The sequence below is a fragment of the Geotrypetes seraphini genome, chromosome 2 (genome assembly GCF_902459505.1).
Source record: "Geotrypetes seraphini chromosome 2, aGeoSer1.1, whole genome shotgun sequence".
Classification (NCBI taxonomy): domain Eukaryota; kingdom Metazoa; phylum Chordata; class Amphibia; order Gymnophiona; family Dermophiidae; genus Geotrypetes; species Geotrypetes seraphini.
In genome coordinates, this window is record NC_047085.1 from 309,102,898 (window position 1) to 309,123,864 (window position 20,967).

Here is a 20,967-nt window from a genome sequence, read left to right on the forward strand (position 1 = left end):
TTTTTATTTTTTTCACATAAAAGGATGGGTTTGGAGTGGACTGTTGTACAGGTACACTACCAATTACCTAGCATCCCTGGTTCCAAACTCTTACCAGATTAACTGTTTTGCTGACCCAACAGTGGTCACCTTTAGAATATGCTCCAACCCTGGCACCTCTCCTACTCTCCATCTTATCCCTCCCCGTACCTTTCTTAATCTTTGTCAGCATCTGCAACTTGCTGCTCGCATCAGGCATGGCTATCCCTCTAATGTCACTTCCTGATTGCGGGACCAGGAATCACATCAGAGGGAGAGCCAAGGCCAGCGCAAGCAACAGGTTGTGGATGCTGCTTGCTGCCAGACTAAAGGAGGCGCTAGACCATCTGTTGCCAGAAAATCGATGGTGTACCTGTATTACAAATTGTTTGCTTTTGGTGGAATTCATTATGTCACATTTATAAAATGGAAAGCATAATTGCTTTACAAAAAGGTAATTATAATAAATTTATAAAGATCTGGGGGCCATTGGCAGCCTACTGTAATGAATAGATGCCATTTTATATTGGAAATATATTTGCAAATGGGGGGAGAGGGGGAGGGTGGGTTGTCTAAATTATATGGAAGGTTTTAACATATAAATAAGAGTATTTATATTTATATATTTTTGATTAAATATGAATGGAATGGGTGGGAAGGGAATAATCTTATGTATCTGAGTACTGTGTCCAGTTTTGGAGACCACATTACCGAAAGGATGTGCTGAGGATCGAGTCGGTGCAGCGAGCGGTAACCAGGATGGTCTTGGGGCTCAGGGATCTCACGTATGAAGAAAGACTAAAGAAATTGCGGCTGTACTCACTTGAGGAAAGAAGAGAACGGGGAGATATGATTGAAACGTATAAGTACATCACGGGACGCATCGAGACAGAAGAGGATATCTTCTGGCTCATGGGACCCTCGACCACCAGAGGGCATCCACTGAAAGTCAGGGGAGGGAAGTTTCATGGAGACTCCAGGAAGTACTTCTTCACCGAAAGAGTGGTGGATCATTGGAACAGACTCCCACTCCAGGTGATAGAGGCTAGCAACGTGACGGATTTTAAGAGAAAATGGGATACTCATGTGGGATCGTTAAGGGAGTAAACTCAGGGGGGAGGGATACTTGGAATGGGCAGACTTGGTGGGCTATAGCCCTTTTCTGCCGCTTTTTTTCTATGTTTTTCTATGTTTCTAAGAAAATTCAAATGATGTATTTAATCTTAAATGTTTTATTAATTGCACACTTGATGCAAGTTTTTAAAAATGAATAAATAATTACAAAAAGAAAAACCAAATTGTTTGCTCTAACAATTCATTAAAACCTCTTTCTTTGTTTCTGGTGGCTTGTCACTTTTTCCCAGAGACGGTCACAAATAAGCATCTGTACTACAACAATGTAAGAAAAGATGTTGAAAAAATGTACCTAGAAAATACACTCAAAACACTGCCGTATACCATGCTCATTATTTTGCTTTGAACTGCAATGGCACCCGATCACATCTCATACCACTAAACTAGCCCCCTCTACTACAAAACCGCGCTAGCAGTTTTCAGCACACAGAGAGCCGCGCTGAATGGCCTGCACTGCTCCCGACGCTCATTGAGTTCCTATGAGCGTCAGGAGCAGCGTGGGCCATTAAGCATGGCTCCCCACACTAGAAACTGCTGGCGCAGTTTCGTAGAAGAGGCCCTAGGGTATTATTGCTCACTCACAAACAAAGATAATTCACAAATACAGTCAAAGACAGTGTGGCGCAGTGGTTAAAGCTACAGCCTCAGCACCCTGGAGTTGTGGGTTCAAACCAACACTGCTCCTTGTGACCCTGGACAAGTCACTTAATCCCCCCCTTTGGCCCAGGTACATTAGATAGATTGTGAGCCCACCGGGACAGACAGGGAAAAATACTTGAGTACCTGAATAAATTCATGTAAACCGTTCTGAGCTCCCCTGGGAGAATGGTATAGAAAGTTGAGTAAATAAATAGTGTGAATATCATAAAACAGGAGAAAATAGAACCCTGGTTTTTATTCTTTGAAAGCGTACAACTAAATCTGAAGGGGTTTTTTTGAAAGCGTACAACTAAATTTATCCCACTGGATAAGCAATCTATTTCAAAGAAGAGATTTTCCAAAGACTGAAACTAAGCCATCACCAAAAACAGCCAAAAGCAATTGTTTAGACACCTCTGGTCCATAATTTATGCATCTAAAAAAACCTGTTTGAGTGGCTGCAGGGGAGCCTAGTTATAAAAAAAAAAAATTCCCTATTTGAAATAATTCACAGATTCTAATCAGTAAGAAGATATCAAGTTGGAAATGATGGCAAAGTAGAAGATCTGGTGCTTGTGCAACCATTCCAAGATCATTTCAAGAATTTTAAAGATCTTCAACACGAGTTTGGCCTCTTCACCAATCGGTTTTGTTTATGGCTTCAGCTGTTGTATTCAAGTAAGTTGCTATTTCAGAACTGGTCAGTGAACACTAAGGAACAATTATTGGAAGATACTTCCTTCATGTTCATCTCTCTTCTCAAGCTGCCTCAATTATTTTTTTATTTTACATCAGATATTAGAACAGGGGTTTCAGAAAGGATACTTGGGAGGTGAATATGGGAGGGTCTTTGTCAGATAAATCCTATGCGGTTCTGGGCTAAGGACCCACACATACCTGTCTGTGCTTCTTTGTTTTATGTGACTTGGATTCTCATTGCAAATAAATAGAAATATTGGAACACAAAAAAGTGGCAACTATGAATATTTTCTTTTGTTTGAAAATTTCACGCAAATTCTAATTGAAACTAGTTTGTTTCCAATGTTCTTGATGTCATTAAGGAATCTGAATTAGATTTACAGCTCTACATTGGACAAACCTATGACAATGGATTCAATATGTCTGGGAAATACAGAGGAGTACCAGAAGTACTATTACTACTACTAATCATTCCTAAAGTGCTGTTGGATATATGTAGCACTGTACATTGAACATGTGAGACCGTCTCTGTTAAGAACATAAGAATAGCCTTAACAAGGCTAGACCAATGGTCCATCTAGCCCAGTATCTCATCCTCACAGAGGCCAATCCAAGTCACAAGTACCTGGCAAAAACCCAAACAGTAGCAGCATTCCATGCTACCGATCCAGGACAAGCAGTGGCTTCTCCTATGTCTGTCTCAACAGCAAACTATGGACTTTTCCTCCAGGAACTTGTCCAAACCTTTTTTAAAACCAGCTACATTAACCGCTCTTACTACATCCTCTGGCAACACGTTCCAGAGCATAACTATTATCATAGAAAATATTGTTCTACGGGCCCTCTATAAAACCCCCGTATGAACCCATACAGAATGTGTCGCTGATAGATCTTATAGTCAAGACAGTGTCCCTGGTGGCTATCTCCTCGGTGAGAAGGGTTTTGAAGCTCTCATGCAAGGAGCCTATTCTCTGATTCATGGAGGTGGGCATGTTTGAAGGCCATGAGGCTCCAGTGTTGTTAGGAGAACTTGGAGATGCTCCGTGAAGACCAAGTGAATTTTTTTTCATCATTTGGTGACTGGAGATGAGACACAGGAAATGGTGGAAGCACAGGATGATACAGCCACAACGTTCCTTTCAGGAATCTGACTACATTAGGATGGGTCATTTAGTACGCTTTCTCTACTCAAGCTCTAAGCATGAGGAGCTCATTACTTGAACCTTAAGCAACCAACTGTCAGGCTCTTTTTCAAGATCTCACACAAGCCTGAAATTCCTCTGGGTGCTTGTTTCTTCAGGTTGCCTTTTACACAGACCTCACAGATTTGGAATCCTTGAACCCACTAGCTCCTTATGCATCTTCAGGGGGGGGGGGAGAAGAAGGACACAGCCGGCACCCATTACAGTCCTCTGGACCAATGTGAGGCCAATAAGCCTGTGCTCAAGAACCTGAAAAAGTTCATCTCCCTGAGCTCTTCAAAGTTAATGCAGACTAGCCAGGCAGGTATCCTAAAGGGTTGCCCACCCTGGCTACAGTCTTCTGAACCAGAGACTGTGTCTTCTCCCAGGCAGAGCTGTTCCAGGATTTCTGGGAACCTCTATAGCACCAGGAAGCTTTATAATCAGATTAAAAACCTGAAAATAATAAAACAGATGAAGAGCAGAAAAGAAGACACCTTTTCAACTCACTTGCAGAAATTAAAACTGAGGGACTGAGGCACTGCCCAGTGATACAAGGAGGTGACGTTGAAGAAAAATGTAAACGATGCCTTCTGCAGTCCTTGCAGATAAGGGAAAAGAACCAATCATTATTTATTTATTTGGATTTATATCCCGTCCTCCCAGAAGAGCTCAGAATGGATTACAAGTTCACATACATTAAAAAAACCCATAACAGGGTATAATAATGTAGAGCATTACAGTACATTTTAGATCATGACATGATACGACAATATATAAGGGAGCATGATAGTACTCAAAACCATGGCATTACTTAATAGGCTATGACAGGACAAGACCTCATACAGCATGGGGTGGTGATGCTATGAGTTTAGTATGACATTGCGGTAACTAATAGAGCTTGACAGTACATTATAGTGCCTGGCAATACGAAGCATGGTAAGACAGTAGATAATAGAGCATGGCATTGCATTATGATGCATGACAGTGCATGGTATGGCAGACAATACATAACTGTGAATGATAATATATGCTAGGTATGGTATAGCATATAATGTCTGGCAAAGTGTAGAAGTGTCGGCAATGACATTACGTGGCATGGCAAGATAATACATAACAGCGCATGATAATATGTATTAGGTATGATATGATATGGAAGAACATGGTAGTATCAGTGATGGTTAATCTTGTTGCTTAGGCAGTGATATTTAGACTGGGGCAATTTCATAGAAGGTTAGAGGAAGAGGTGAGTTTTTATTGCCTTCCTGAAGTTCAGTACCCTTCTAGTGATCTGATGTGAGGTGGCAGTTGGACTCCTGTCCCTCCTGCACTGGAATACACATTGTTATGTCCCCTAAAAAAAATCCAGGTAAAAGTATTGTCTAACAATATGTGTACTTTCAACCTCAGAGACGATGGACAGTTTTGAAAAAGGTCCTTTTATATCAGAATAAACAGCCATCTACATAAGTACAGTGGTGCCTCGCATAACGGACGCCTCGCACAGCGAACGCTGCGCACAACGAACTTTATGTCTTGATCCGTACAACGAACTTCGTTTCACACAACGAAGTCGCCCGAGCTGCATCCTTCCGCGCAGGCACTGCGCTTAACTGCCCTCTCTCCGCCTGGTTCCCTCTTGCCCCCCCGACTCCCCGACACGATCGGGGCAAGAGGGAGCTCAAGCCCTCTTGCCCCCCCCGACTCCCCGACACGATCGGGGCAAGAGGGAGCTCAAGCCCTCTTGCCCCCCCGACTCCCCGACACGATCGGGGCAAGAGGGAGCTCAAGCCCTCTTGCCCCCCCGACTCCCCGACACGATCGGGGCAAAAGGGAGCTCAAGCCCTCTTGCCCCCCCGACTCCCCGACACGATCGGGGCAAAAGGGAGCCCAAGCCCTCTTGCCCCGCCGATTCCCCAACTCCCCGACAATATCGGGCCAGGAGGGAGCCCAAGTCCTCCTGGCCACGGCGACCCCCTAACCCCACCCTGCACTACATTACGGGCAGGAGGGATCCCAGGCCCTCCTGCCCTCGACGCAAACCCCCCCTCCCCCCAACGACCGCCCCCCCCCAAGAACCTCCGACCGCCCCCCCAGCCGACCCGCGACCCCCCTGGCCGACCCCCACGACACCCCCAACCCCCTTCCCCGTACCTTTCTGTAGTTGGCCGGACAGACTGGAGCCAAACCCGCCTGTCCGGCAGGCAGCCATCGACGGAATGAGGCCGGATTGGCCCATCCGTCCCAAAGCTCCGCCTACTGGTGGGGCCTAAGGCGCCTGGGCCAATCAGAATAGGCCCGGGAGCCTTAGGTCCCTCCTGGGGGCGGGGCCTGAGGCACATGGGCCCAACCCGACCATGTGCCTCAGGCCCTGCCCCCAGGAGGGACCTAAGGCTCCCGGGCCTATTCTGATTGGCCCAGGCGCCTTAGGCCCCACCAGTAGGCGGAGCTTTGGGACGGATGGGCCAATCCGGCCTCATTCCGTCGATAGCTGCCTGCCGGACAGGCGGGTTTGGCTCCCGTCTGTCCGGCCAACTACAGAAAGGTACGGGGAAGGGGGTTGGGGGTGTCGTGGGGGTCGGCCAGGGGGGTCGCGGGTCGGCTGGGGGGGCGGTCGGAGGTTCTTGGGGGGGCGGTCGTTGGGGGGAGGGGGGGTTTGCGTCGAGGGCAGGAGGGCCTGGGATCCCTCCTGCCCGTAATGTAGTGCAGGGTGGGGTTAGGGGGTCGCCGTGGCCAGGAGGACTTGGGCTCCCTCCTGGCCCGATATTGTCGGGGAGTTGGGGAATCGGCGGGGCAAGAGGGCTTGGGCTCCCTTTTGCCCCGATCGTGTCGGGGAGTCGGCGGGGCAAGAGGGCTTGGGCTCCCTTTTGCCCCGATCGTGTCGGGGAGTCAGGGGGGCAAGAGGGCTTGAGCTCCCTCTTGCCCCGATCGTGTCGGGGAGTCGGGGGGGGCAAGAGGGCTTGAGCTCCCTCTTGCCCCGATCGTGTCGGGGAGTCGGGGGGGCAAGAGGGCTTGAGCTCCCTCTTGCCCCGATCGTGTCGGGGGTGCCAGGGACCACACGGAGTCACCCACCGTACCACCCGATTCGGGTAAGCGCAGGTATCGGTGGGTGGCTTATTTGCGGGGGGGTGCCTTATTTTACATTTTTTTCTAAAAAGGGGGGGCTGTCTTATTTGATGGCCCTGCCTTATCATCGGGGAAACACGGTAGAAAAAAAAAAAAATGAACAGTTAAGTCCCAGTTTTTGCCGCTGAGACTCTGCCCTCTCACTGTAAAATTAGACTCTACTTAGTCTGTCTTTAAATTTAAAAAATGTGTGTTGTTTTAAAAAACAATTATGTTTTTAGATGTATCTAAATAAAAATAATAACCAAAAATTTATCTTTTTTTATGTCATCTTAGCATATTTTATGCTACAGAACGAATTATTTTTTTTAACATGTATTGTTATGGGAAAACGCGTTTCACACAACGAACGTTTCACATAACAAACTTGCTCCTGGAACGGATTAAGTTCGTTGTGTGAGGCACCACTGTAATAGCTTTTTGAAAACTGTCTTCCTTATGCATGGATTTTTTTTCTGTGAAGGTACTGAAAATGCATGGATTTCTTTTCCAGAAGGTACTGAAAATGCTAAGCAGGCTTTAGCACTTTTCCCAAATCTTTAAATCTATCCTAAGTTATTGATTTCTTTTGATAGGAAATTCTTAATAAAAATATGAGCAGAGTTTATTAAAGCCCCACTTTTCAGAGTATCGCTTGAATTAATTATGCAGTTTTTAATATTTCAGCTAAATAAAATAAAAAGATTCAAATATTATATGGTAGAATTATTTGGCATTTTCTCTTACCATCATATCCAAAAACTTTCAGTGGTCTTACAATTTTCACCCCTGGTGTCTCAAGAGGCACAAGGATCATGCTGTGCTGTCTGTATCTGATGAAGACAAATGGAATATAAATAAGGAGCATCAAAGGTTGAATTTTATTTGCAGATGTCTACATGCATTATACCAATCGTATGCACTAAAATAAGCATTTAGGATGGTACGTGGAAAAGTAGAAGAAAACAGTAGATAAAATTTTCTAAGAAAATCTACACAAGTCCCCTTTTGGCCTAAGTCCTTAAACGTTGAAAGTAGAAGCAGGGAAAATGTCCATTATCAAAAAAAAAAGTCCAAAAGGAGGTTGTTGTTTTTTTTTAATGGCCTGCCTCTACGTTCAGCTGTTTAAATGCCCAGAGCACCACTACGTCTACACTAACAACATATAATCAACCTAAAAAAAGCCTAACTCCCAAACGCCCAAAACAAGAGCTTTTAGGTGAAGCAGGAGCCAGTCCTTCGCCTAAAAGCTGGATTCTGTAACCGGTGTCTGTCAAAAACAACACCGGTTACAGAATCCACTCCCCGCAGTTCAGAGGGGGGTGGGCAATCACCATCGCGGCTGGAGAGATGAGCCATCTCTCCTGCAGCGATAGTTGCAGTAGGCGGTAGGCAGGTTGTTGGGGACACTGAGCTGCAGCGATCAGCTCAGCGGCCCTTTTTTCAGCACTTATACCTGTTTTGACTTGGTCTAAGTCAAAACGTATAAGTGCCGACTAGACAACCTGCCTAAACTTTTGGTTATACCTGCTGTACGCCTATGTCTAGGTCGGTCCACCTCTCGCCCTTTCCCCTCCTCTAAAAAACGCCTCTTTTCGCTCTATGTGTTTAGAGGCAGGGGAAAGGCCTAAGCTGGTTTTAGATACTTCTAAAACCAGGTTTGATTATGGGTACTTGGACGATCAGGCTTTTTGATCGTCCAAGTACCCATTTAGGCCACTTTTTAGACTTTTTAAATTTTTTTTATTATGAACCCCTTAACAACTAGTGGAAAAATTTGTGGGAGAACGGGTTGTGGAATTCTTCCCAACCCTTCTACATTTATATGTATGCATGTTTGTTTAGCTGTGTTGTTTCTGTGCATATTTGAGTTAGATGAGAGAGGGGAAGGAGCGGTTTTGTTTTGGGCAAGTGGGGGATTTTGGGGAAGTGGAGGAGGAAGGGTAGCAGAGAAAGGGGCAAAGGGATAGTTACAGGGGACAGGTGTGGCACAACACAAGCACAGTGAACTTGTTCGGTTTAGATTTTTAAAATGTGTTTTCTATTTATTTACATATCTAATTTTCATAATTTCTTTTCAGTTTGTGTTGAGGCACCAGTCCTCATTTTTATTTTGCATTTTTACTTTTTATTTCATTTGTCTGCTGATAGAAGACGATCTATGCTTTCCCTGCATGTTACAAGCAACCTCTTCTCACTCTTACAGTTTAAGCTAATATCTTCTCCTGGACAACAAATAACAAAATTCTCCAGCGACCTGTCCCCAGGAACATCAGAACCAGTGATTGAAATAATCTCCTGGGCTAAAGAGCTGTGATAAACAGGAGGACAACCCTATTTATAATTTAAAGTTTAAAGGTCTGACCATGTATCAGTTTGAAACAGCTTCTAAGCAGAGATTACTTTAGAGCAGTGTTTTTCAACCTTTTTTGGGCAAAGGCACACTTGTTTCATGAAAAAAATCACGAGGCACACCACCATTAGAAAATGTTAAAAAATTTAACTCTGTGCCTATATTGACTATATATAAAGTAATTCTCTTGAATAGGAATCAAATAAACACAAAGAAAGTATTTTATAATGCTGCCACCGCCAACAACACTGTTGGCGGCGGTGGCACTCAAGTGGCTAAAGAGCCGCAGTTTGCCGGCCTAGGGACAACACTGGAGGGTGGCCAGCTGTGCACCCCCTTGGGACGTAAACCCGGGGTGGGGCAGTCCGCCCCCCCCCCACCCTAGTATGCCACTATCTGTACCTCACTCCCTCCCTATGACCAAAAATTCTCCTTTCTTCTATTCCCCGTGTACACAACCATCTCTTTCCCTCCCTTCCTCTTTCCAAAGTCCATGCCTTCTGTGTCCAAACACTCATTCCCTCCCCCACCTCAGCATCTCTTTCCCTCCCTTCCTCTCTCCCAAGTCCATTTCTTCTGTGTCCAAAAATGCATTCCCTCCCCCACCTCAGCATCTCTTTCCCTCCCTTCCTCTCTCCCAAGTTCATGCCTTGTGTCCAAAACGCACTCCCTCCCCCCTTTTGTGTTCCGTGTTTGCCTCTCAGCCCATCTTTGCAACTTTCTCAGCAAAACGAAGCTCAAGCCGCGAGGCTTGTCTTCTGCTTCCTGCCTGCCCTGCCGCACACAAATAGCCGAACGGAAGTATTCTCCGACGTCAGCGCTGACGTCGGAGGGCAGGCTTTGCTTAAGCCCTCCCTCCGACGTCAGCGCTGACATCGGGGAACGCTTGCGATCGGCTATATGTTAGCTGCAGGGCAGGCAGGAACAGAAGACGAGCCTCGCGGCTCAAGATGTATTGAACTCCGCGGATCCCCCGTCCAGCTCTCTCCTGTCCACGTGGGGCGGACCGCCCCTCTCCCTAGACTGGTGGTACTGCCCTGATGGCGGCCCTGACCGTATGGCACACCAGGCAACATCTCGCGGCACACTAGTGTGCCGCGGAACAGCGGTTGAAAAACACTGCTTTAGAGAACAGAAGTGCCCTGTTAGATACAGGCCTTTAAAAACTTTTTCTTTTACTTTTGTTGTCAAAGAACTGAAGCATAAAATATAGATAATTTCTCTGTGTGGATGAATAAACAATTCTGCAGAGCTGACTTGACCACCTAAACCCCTTCCAGGAAGCAGGCACTCTTAAGTTCTTTGTTTTTTTTGTAATACGACTTATCAAAATATTCATCTAAGCTGTTTAAAATGCATTAAAATTATAGTCAGCAGGGTAGAAATTAGAGCTGTACCAAATATTTATATTTGATTCTGCCCTGAATAGTTGAGTGGAGGAGTGGCCTAGTAGCTAGACCTGCTACCTCAGCACCTTGAGGTTGCAGGCTCAATTCCAGTGGCGCTCATTATGATCCTGGGCAAGTCACTTAACCCCAGGTACCACAGTCAGATGTAAACCCGTTGGGACAGATAGAGAAAATACTCAAGAGTACCTGATTACTATTCAGTGTACTATAAACCGCTTTGGGTGAATCGCTTCATGAAAAAAAAGTGGTCATTAAATCCAAATAAATAGTGCCCTGGATACATTATTCATATTTAGCTGAATAGTGATTTAAATTCAAATACGAATATTCTGGGGTTCTATTGTGCTAAATCCTACTGAAATAATCTCTTGATCTCTGATTCCACATTGCTTGTTTTATTATTTGCTATGCTAAAGCTCAATGCCCATTATTTGTATTCAATATTCATATTTGGCCAAACAATATTTTTCATTATTTAGAACAGCTTTAGTAGAAATGAAATTTACAAAATTGTAAGGAGAAAAGGGACAGTGTTAGATTGTTCAATAATGTATTGAGCTCCAGAGAGCAAGCTCCAGTAGCTGCCCTACCTTTAAATCTACTGTGAATGAATAAATATAAGGAAATGTTAAATGCTTTAGCAAAACAGTAGATATGAAATATTATTCTGAATAAGATGGTGGATACATGGAACGCACTTCCGGAGGCTGTGATAGGCAGAAGCACGTTACAGGGCTTCAAAGAAGGTTTGGATAGGTTCCTAGAGGACAAAGGGATTGAGGGGTACAGATAGGAGTAGAGGCAGGTTATAGGGATAGGAGTAAGAGGTAAGTTATAGAAATAGTCAGGGATCACTGCTCAGGCAATAGGCCTGATAGGCCGCCGTGGGAGCGGACCGCTGGGTGAGATGGACCTCTGGTCTGCCTCAACGGAGGCAACTTCTTATGTTCTTAATACACATATAAGAGCTAGCTATTCCATAAGATAGGACCAAGTATGGAAAAGATAGCACTTCAAGCAAAATCGTAGCGAATTTCTCCAGTGAGATTGTACCTCTCGGCAATTATTGTTTGCATAATTAGCACTCTATTGTTTATTGTTGCCAAAGATAAACTGACTTTTTTATTATTAGTAGTACTACTACTACTACTACTATAATACCAGAAGTTTAGGGAAGAGGAAACTACAACTTCTTCTCTCTGACTAGAGAACACAAACCCAGGAAGCAAAACACCTGTATCTAACCATACCCATATGACCAAATCCCTATAACTAGGAAATTTGGGCCTAGTAAATTCAAGGTCAGCCAATTCAAAATTTCCTATAATTCACGCCTTGACATCCTGGGAATAACTGAGAACTGGCTGACTGAACTACACCCCATAGAATTCACTATCCAGCTTCAACAAAGATCAGGGAAATGGGGTGGAGGGGTAGTAGTTCTGATCTGAGACACAATCAAACTGCGTAGAGTCACCATTTCCCACCTCTCTGAGTCAGAGTGTCTCTTAATCCAGTTGGGCGATAAGGACCCAATGTGGCTGTTTGTGGTCTACAGAGCCCTTCAAGAACTTCTGAATCTGGAAAGAGAGGTAACCCTGAGCTTCCTAAATTAGTCATCATGCGAGATTTAACCTACATATCGACCACCACTACAGCTCTAGGATCCTACAGGTGATCAAATCTCCAACTTATGAAAAAGACCACATACTAGACTTGATGTTCTGCAAAAAAGATCAACATCTCCCTCATGAATAACAAATTCCTGAGGGGACAAAATGGCATTAATTAAGGGCACTTAAGAGAGAGCTCCAGACTTATTCCTTCTGAATCTACTTTCCCACACTCGTTTTTACCCATTATGAGGAAAAGGAGGGAAGGAAACCAAGGCTTATGTACATTGTTTGGGGCTGAGACAAACCCCATCTTTACTGCTGTCTGCCTCAAGACCTAATGGAGCTGCCAATATAGGAGATACTCCTGGAGCATAGGGGACTTCAGAATTATTCCTTAGAGACTGGGTAAGCTCCAGTGTTGAAGTAGACAATGAAGGATAATTAGGGGGAGCAAGTGTAAACTACTTACACCTCATGACCATTTTCCTATGCTTCTTATCCATATAGGTACGAATGACACTGCCAGGAACACCCCAGAGACCATCACCAGAGACTTCGGAGCCTTGGGTGAGAGGCTGAAGCAGACAAGTGCGCAGGTAGTCTTCTCATCAATCCTCCCAGTTAGAGGCAAGGGAAGAGCAAGAGATGAATGCATCCGGAGAACGAACGAATGGCTACAAGGATGGTGTCGAGATATGAACTTCGGATTCCTGGATCATAGAGAGGCGCTGCAGGGACTACAGGGACCAGACGGACTCCATTTGACCAGCAGAGGTAAGAACGTCTTCGGACACTGACTAGCCCGCCTGCTTCGCAGGGCTTTAAACTAGGTAAGTTGGGGGAGGGGACCTACTCATATACTGGTGTGGAAAGGAACTATCCTGATGGGACGAGTCGACACTTTGTTTCCGAGGTAAGGACCCAATATGCAAACAGTTCTCTAGGAGCCACACAGAATCAGTCAGGAATAGCCTTACAGGGACTCAGCAAACACAAAGTGTGGAGGGCCATGTATGTTAATGCACACAGTTTAGGCAATAAAATTCTAGAACTGGAAACTGAAATAAGGGATGCCAAACTGGACGTGGTGGCAATATCTGAGACTTGGTTCACGGACGCACATGGGTGGGATATGGCTATACCGGGGTACAATTTACTTCGTCAGGACAGAGAGGGCAGGTTAGGTGGAGGGGTAGCACTATACATTAAAGAGGACATCAAGACCACCAGGATCACTGATGTCAAGTATACCGGGGAATCCCTCTGGGTAAACCTGGCAAGAGGTGGCAAAAAATGCCTGTATCTTGGAGTGGTATAAAGACCTCCAAGACAACCGGAAGACATGGACGCAGAATTAATTGAAGACATAGAGAATATAACTCTACGGGGCGACACTGTACTGCTAGGGGACTTCAACATACCTGATGCAGACTGGAACACATTTTCAGCAACAACCAGCAGCAGCAGGAGGCTTTTGACCTCCATAAAAGGAGTACATCTCAGACAGATGGTAACGGAACCCACTAGAGCCCAGGCGATCCTAGACCTGGTACTCACCAACGGGGCACCGACTTCGCACGCATGGGGGATTTCGTTCATCAGAAGCTGCAGGACCAAGCAGAGACCGACAATGTGGAAACTATGTGGTCGTACCTGAAATCATCCATACACGAAGCAACTAATCGCTACATAAAATCAGTAGATAAACGATAAAGAAACAACAAACCCCAATGGTTCACTGAAGAGATCTCGCACCTCATTAAGGAGAAGAAAAAAGCATTTCTTTCCTACAAACGTACGCAGAGAAGAGAAACTAAAGTAGAATATAAGACCAGATCTGCAACGGTCAAAACAGCAGTTAGAGAGGCCAAATTTCGAGTGGAAGAAACTCTGGCAAAGAACATTAAAAAAGGGGACAAATCCTTCTTTAGGTATATCAGTGATAGGAAAAGGAACACAGACGGTATAGTACGTCTTAGACAACCGGACGGAAACTACACGGTGGCGGATTAAGAAAAAGCAGAACTACTAAATGAATATTTCTGCTCAGTCTTCACCTGCGAAGCACCGGGACACGGACCACAGTTGATGATAAAACAAGACGTGGATGACCCGTTTCAGAATTTTGAGTTCACACCTGGGGACGTTTACAACGAACTGGCAAGGCTAAAGGTAAACAAGGCCATGGGACCGGACAATTTACACCCAAGAGTGCTCAGGGAATTGAGAGACGTTCTGGCAGAACCGTTGGCAGTGCTCTTCAATCTCTCACTAAGTACGGGGAAAGTTCCGTTAGACTGGAAAACAGCCAACGTCGTTCCTCTACATAAAAAGGGTTGCAAGGCTGAGGCTGCAAACTATAGACCGGTAAGCCTCACCTCAATAGTGTGTAAACTCATGGAAACACTAATTAAGTATAAATTAGATACGATCCTGAAAGAGGGAAATCTCCCGGATCCCAGCCAACATGGATTCACCAAGGGTAGGTCATGCCAGTCAAATCTAATCAACTTCTTTGACTGGGTAACAAGAAGACTGGACTCAGGAGAGTCCTTGGACGTCGTGTACCTGGACTTCAGCAAAGCGTTCGACAGCGTCCCACACCGCAGGCTGCTGAACAAGATGAAATCGATGGGATTAGGAGAGACTCTAACTGCATGGGTTAAAGATTGGCTTAATGGCAGACTTCAGAGGGTGGTAGTTAACGGTACCCTCTCTAAAATGTCGGAGGTGACTAGCGGAGTGCCACAGGGTTCGGTCCTGGGCCCACTCCTCTTCAACATATTCATTGGGGATCTGACTCAAGGGCTTCAAGGCAAAGTAACCTTATTCGCTGATGACGCCAAACTATGCAATATAGTAAACGGCTATAATCTACAGGATGCTATGGAGCAAGACCTGCGTACTTTAGAAAGTTGGTCCTTGATATGGCAGCTGGGCTTTAACACCAAGAAATGTAAGGTCATGCATCTCGGTAACGGAAATCCTTGCAGAACTTACACCCTGAATGGAGAAACTTTAACCAGGACTACGGCAGAACGAGACTTAGGAGTAATCATCAGTGCTGACATGAAAGCAGCCACTCAAGTGGAGAAGGCTTCATCTAAAGCACGGCAGATGATAGGTTGTATCAAGAGAAGCTTCATCAACAGGAAACCTGAAGTCATGATGCCATTGTACAGAGCCATAGTGAGACCTCATCTGGAGTACTGTGTGCAATTCTGGAGGCCACATTACCGTAAGGATGTGCTCAGAATTGAGTCGGTTCAGCGGATGGCCACCAGGATGGTCTCGGGGCTAAAGGGTCTCCCGTACGAGGAAAAACTGAGCAAATAGCAGCTCTACACTCTTGAAGAGCGCAGGGAGAGGGGAGACATGATTGAGACATTTAAGTACATCACGGGACGGGTCGAGGTGGAAGATGATATCTTTCTTCTCAGGGGACCCTCGACCACAAGAGGACATCCGCTCAAACTCAGGGGAGGGAAGTTTCGTGGAGACGCCAGGAAGTACTTCTTCACGGAGAGAGTGATCGAGCATTGGAACAAGCTTCCAGTGCAGGTGGTCGAGGCACGCAGCATCCCAGACTTCAAGAACAAATGGGATACCCATGTGGAATCCCTACGAGGTCATGCCAAGGGATAGGATCACTAGGACTTGAATGAGCGGGTCAGTAGAATGACAGTATAATTACAATTATACTTAAGGGGTCAGAAGACTTAAGAGGGTGGGTAAATAGTGTGGGCAGACTTGATGAGCTATGTGGCCCTTATCTGCCGTCATCTTTCTATGTTTCTATGTTTCTATATATCAAATTGTGAATAAATAAATAGATTTTCTTTTAACCTTTTCCTATCGTGTGTCCCGAATGACGGGACATTCCAAAAAATGTCATTGCCATCGTATATCCCATGGCATGGACATACAGTACACCTTCTACCTATCATTTGTCCCATCTATTGGGCCATTGTGTTTACAATAGCCGTAAATGATAACGGTGAGTAATAGAAAACTTTGCTAAAATAATTCTGATTGGAACCAGCGTAACGTAAAATTTATTATGATAGGAAAAGGTTAAGGGCTATAATTATTACTTACTTAGACAATGAATTGGATTGGTCTGGAGAATTTCCAGTTTTTCCCATAACAATGGCTACTTTACAATCTGGATTGCCAGCTCCTAAAACAAAGGAACAGAATTTAATGTATATGAACTCTGAATGAACAAAATTAGTCCAACCATGATACTGAAACGTTTTTCAGGCTGTAGACCATTTTATAAATACAACACATCAAACCCTCATTTTATAATTTTATATATGATGGCAGCGGCATAGAAAGGGGGGCAGTCTGCCGTCATTGCCATCTTGGTGGGGGTGCCAGCATCTCTCCTCTCCAAACCCTTGCCACGCGCCTTCCCTTTCCTCCAACACCCCAGACACCAAGCGCCCCCACCCGCCTTTTGATCACCCCAACCCCTCCCACAAAATCATAGTGGTCTAGTGATTTGTTGAAAGGCAGAAATATCCCCCAAAAACCTTATATCAGAGCGCAAAGTTCTAGCTGGTTGATAAATTTTCATTGAGATAGCAATACATAATGGGCTACCTTCATATAGAGCTTTAAAATAAATTCTCCATATAACTGGTAAGTGAACTTCTTTAAAATTAGCGGAATATATTTAGAATGGAGAAAGCTACAAATTAATCATGCAGGAAGATTTGGTTCTTACATCGATAATCTTCTTCCTCACTGGGCTGACAAAGTACCTCATTAAAGACTTCTGAGGAAATTAAAGACCTATGGGATAGAGGGTAATGTCCTATTATGGATTTAAAACTGGTTGAAAGACAGAAAACAGAGAGTAGCTAAAAGTCAATATTCTCAATGGAGAAGGGTTAATAGTGGGGTTCCCCAGGGGTCTGTAGGCTTTTTAACATATTTATTGATGATCTAGAGATGGGAATAACTAGTGAGATAATTAAATTTGCCGATGATACAAAGTTGTTAAATCGCAAGAGAATTGTGAAAATTTGCAAGAGGACCTTTGGGACTGGAAGACTGGGCATCAAAATAGCAGATGACATTTAATGTGAGCAAGTGCAAAGTGATGAATGTTGGAAACAGGAAGCCGAATTATAGCTACGTGATGCAGGGTTCCACATTAGGAGTCACTGCCCAGGAAAGGATCTATGTGTTGTAAGAATGCACAAAACCTGTACATCCCCAGGTTTAGGAAAGGATGCAAAAAAAATCGAACAAAGGACCCGGTATGGATAACAAATGAAGTGAAGAAGGCGATAGGTGACAAGAAGAAATCTTTCCGAAAATGGAAAAAGGACCAAACCGAGGAAAACCGGAAGGAACATAAAACATACCAGAAAAACTGTCACCGAGTGATTAGGAAAGCAAAAAGAGAATACGAAGAGAGGCTGGCTGGGGAAGCAAAAAACTTCAAAACGTTCTTCAGATACGTTAAAGGGAGGCAACCGGCGAGGGAGGAAGTAGGACCATTGGATGATGGAGACAGAAAGGGAGTGGTAAAGGAGGAAAAAGAGGTAGCTGACAGGTTGAACAAATTCTTCTCATCGGTCTTCACAAGCGAGGACACATCCTATATACCAGAACCCGAAGAGACCATAAGTGGAGATCGAGAAGAAGAAAAACTGGCGCAAATAGAGATAAGCCATGAGGATGTCCTCCAGCAGATAGATAGACTGAAAAGCGACAAATCGCCCGGCCCGGATGGAATCCACCCAAGGGTTCTAAAAGAGCTAAGAAACGAAATAGCGGAAACACTCCGACAAATTTTTGACCTATCCTTGATAACGGGGCAGATCCCAGAGGACTGGAAAATAGCTAACGTCACACCTATTTTTAAAAAGGGATCAAGGGGTGACCCCGGGAACTACAGGCCAGTGAGCTTGACTTCAGTTCCGGGCAAGATGATGGAAGCACTGATAAAGGACAGCATCTGTGAGCACATGGAAACAAACGGACAACTGAAAAAGAGCCAACATGGCTTCTGCAGGGGAAGGTCATGCCAAACAAACTTACTGCACTTCTTTGAAGGTATAAACAGCGAGTTGGACAAAGGGGAACCCATAGACATCATTTACCTCGACTTCCAGAAAGCCTTTGACAAGATGCCCCATGAGCGACTACTTAGGAAACTGCAAAACCACGGGGTGGAAGGGGATATATACAGATGGATTAAACACTGGTTGGCAGGCAGAAAACAAAGGGTTGGGGTGAAGGGACAATACTCAGGCTGGCGGTGTGTCACGAGCGGTGTTCCACAGGGTTCTGTGCTCGGACCGCTGCTGTTCAATGTGTTTATAAACGACCTGGAAACGGGGACGAAGTGTGAGGTTATAAAATTTGCAGATGACACCAAACTCTGCAGCAGGGTTAGGACCGCGGAGGAATGCGAAGACCTACAAAGTGACCTAAACAAACTGGAAGAGTGGGCAAACAAATGGCAAATGCGATTTAATACAGAGAAATGCAAGGTCATGCATATAGGGAAAAAGAACCCAATGTTCAGCTACAAAATGGGGGGATCGGTGCTAGGGGAAAGCAACCTTGAAAAGGACTTGGGTGTGCTAGTGGATACAACAATGAAATCAACGGCACAATGTGCAGCAGCCTCAAAGAAAGCAAATAGAATGTTGGGTATTATTAAGAAGGGTATCACAACCAGGACGAAGGAAGTCATCATGCCGCTGTATCGAGCGATGGTGCGCCCGCACCTGGAGTACTGTGTCCAGTATTGGTCGCCGTACCTCAAGAAGGACATGGCGATGCTTGAGAGGGTCCAGAGAAGAGCGACGAAAATGATAAAAGGCATGGAAAACCTTTCATATGCAGACAGGTTAGAAAGGCTGGGGCTCTTCTCCCTGGAAAAGCGGAGACTCAGAGGAGACATGATAGTGACTTTCAAGATCATGAGAGGTATCGAGAAGGTAGACAGAAATAGATTCTTCAGACTAATGGGGCCCACAAGTACAAGGGGGCACTCGGAGAAGCTGAAAGGGGACAGGTTTAGAACCAATGCTAGGAAGTTCTTTTTCACTCAGAGGGTAGTGGACACATGGAACACACTGCCGGAGGCTGTGATAGGACAGAGTACACTCCAGGGTTTTAAAGAAGGATTAGATAAATTCCTGAAAGATAGGGGGATTAAAATATTAGGTCGCAGCGCACAAGTTTCTCGTCACAGCGCAGGACCGGCAAGATTGACTCATTTGAACTTCTGCAAGATCAGCATCGGAAGCGTGCGCTGGGCCGGAGAGATCTTGGGGAGCCTCCGACAGTGGCTTTCTCCCCTCTCTGCAGCTCTCCTTTACTTCCCAGCGCAGCGATTCACGAAGGCAGCCTCGGGGCTTTTGCTGAGTCGCGGCTGCCTCTGATGATGCAACTTCCTCTTTCCTCAGAGGCGGCGCGACACAACAAAGGACCCGAGGCTGCCTTCGTGAATCGCTGCGCTGGGAAGTAAGAAGAGCTGCTGGGAGGGGAGAAAACCACTATCAGTCTGGGAAGCTGCTGGGCAGGGGAAAAAAGGGACAGCTGCTACTGGAAAGGGAGAAGGAGAGATGCTTCTGGGAGGGGAGGAGGGAAAGGAATCTGGGAAGCTGCTGGGCCAGGAAAAAAAAGGACAGCTGCTACTGGAGAGGGAGAAGAAGGAGAGATGCTTCTGGGAGGGGAGGAGGGAAAGGAATCTGGGAAGCTGCTGGGCCAGGAAAAAAAAGGACAGCTGCTACTGGAGAGGGAGAAGAAGGAGAGATGCTTCTGGGAGGGGAGGAGGGAAAGGAATCTGGGAAGCTGCTGGGCAAGGAAAAAAAAGGGACAGCTGCTACTGGAGAGGGAGACGGAGAGATGCTGCTGGGAGGGGAGGAAGGGAAGAGAGTTACTGCTGGACAGGAGGCTGGGAGAAAGAAAGAAAGGGGGCAGGCAGGGAAACAGAAGGAAAGAAGAGAAACAGAAAAAAAGAAAGAAAGGTCAGGGAGAGAGGAAGAAAAAGTTGGGGGAGGGAATGAGGTGTGGAGGAGAGAAAGCATACAGGCTGATAGAAGGGAAGAAAGATTGGATGCACAGTCAGAAGAAGAAAGTGCAACCAGAAATCACCAGACAAGGTAGGAAAAATGATTTTATTTTAAATTTAGCAAAGTGGAGGCAGTATTACCACAGTTTTCAAAGGAATTTGCCCAAATAACTTAATAGTTAACTGGGTAAATTCCCAGAGATGAAAACTTCCCTTCACTTACTATGCACAGTTCTGAATTTATATCTGCTGTCTATATTTTACAATATGGTCCCCTTTTACTAAACCGCAATAGTGGTTTTTAGCGCAGGGAGCCTATGAGCGTCAAGAGCAGTGCTGGGCATTCAGCGCAGCTCCCTGCGCTAAAAACTGCTATTGTGGTTTAATAAAAAGGATGGAGGGTATATTTGTCTATTTTTGTATGCTATAAAAACCAAATACAGAGAGAGACTGAGAGCTGTTGACGAAGAGCTACGTGTGTGTCTTTCTTCCATTCCAGCCAGAATATCAGCTTTGTGTTCAGCCAAACAGGCCCAGGTTTCGCACTGAATAAAGTATTTTATAATTTTTATAATTTTTATTTCATAATAAAGTAATTATAAAATACTTTCTTTGTGTTTATTTGATTCCTATTCAAGAGAATTACTTTATATATAGTCAATATAGGCAGAGAGTTAAATTTTTTAACATTTTCTAATGGTGGTGTGCCTCGTGATTTTTTTCATGAAACAAGTGTGCCTTTGCCCAAAAAAGGTTGAAAAACACTGGT

At 45.1% G+C, this 20,967-nt stretch overlaps 1 protein-coding gene across 1 annotated transcript in view; it reads right to left on the reverse strand.

Annotated features, from left to right (window-relative positions):
• Positions 1 to 20,967, reverse strand: part of ACAD11 (acyl-CoA dehydrogenase family member 11) — a 258,546-nt gene that overhangs the window by 63,351 nt on the left and 174,228 nt on the right. Inside the window, exons 14-15 of the mRNA XM_033929962.1 lie at positions 16,253 to 16,334; positions 7,524 to 7,609 (exon numbers count right to left, since the gene is read on the reverse strand). Of these exons, the coding sequence (XP_033785853.1) occupies positions 7,524 to 7,609; positions 16,253 to 16,334 (168 nt within the window). The remainder of the gene's footprint in view (positions 1 to 7,523; positions 7,610 to 16,252; positions 16,335 to 20,967) is intronic.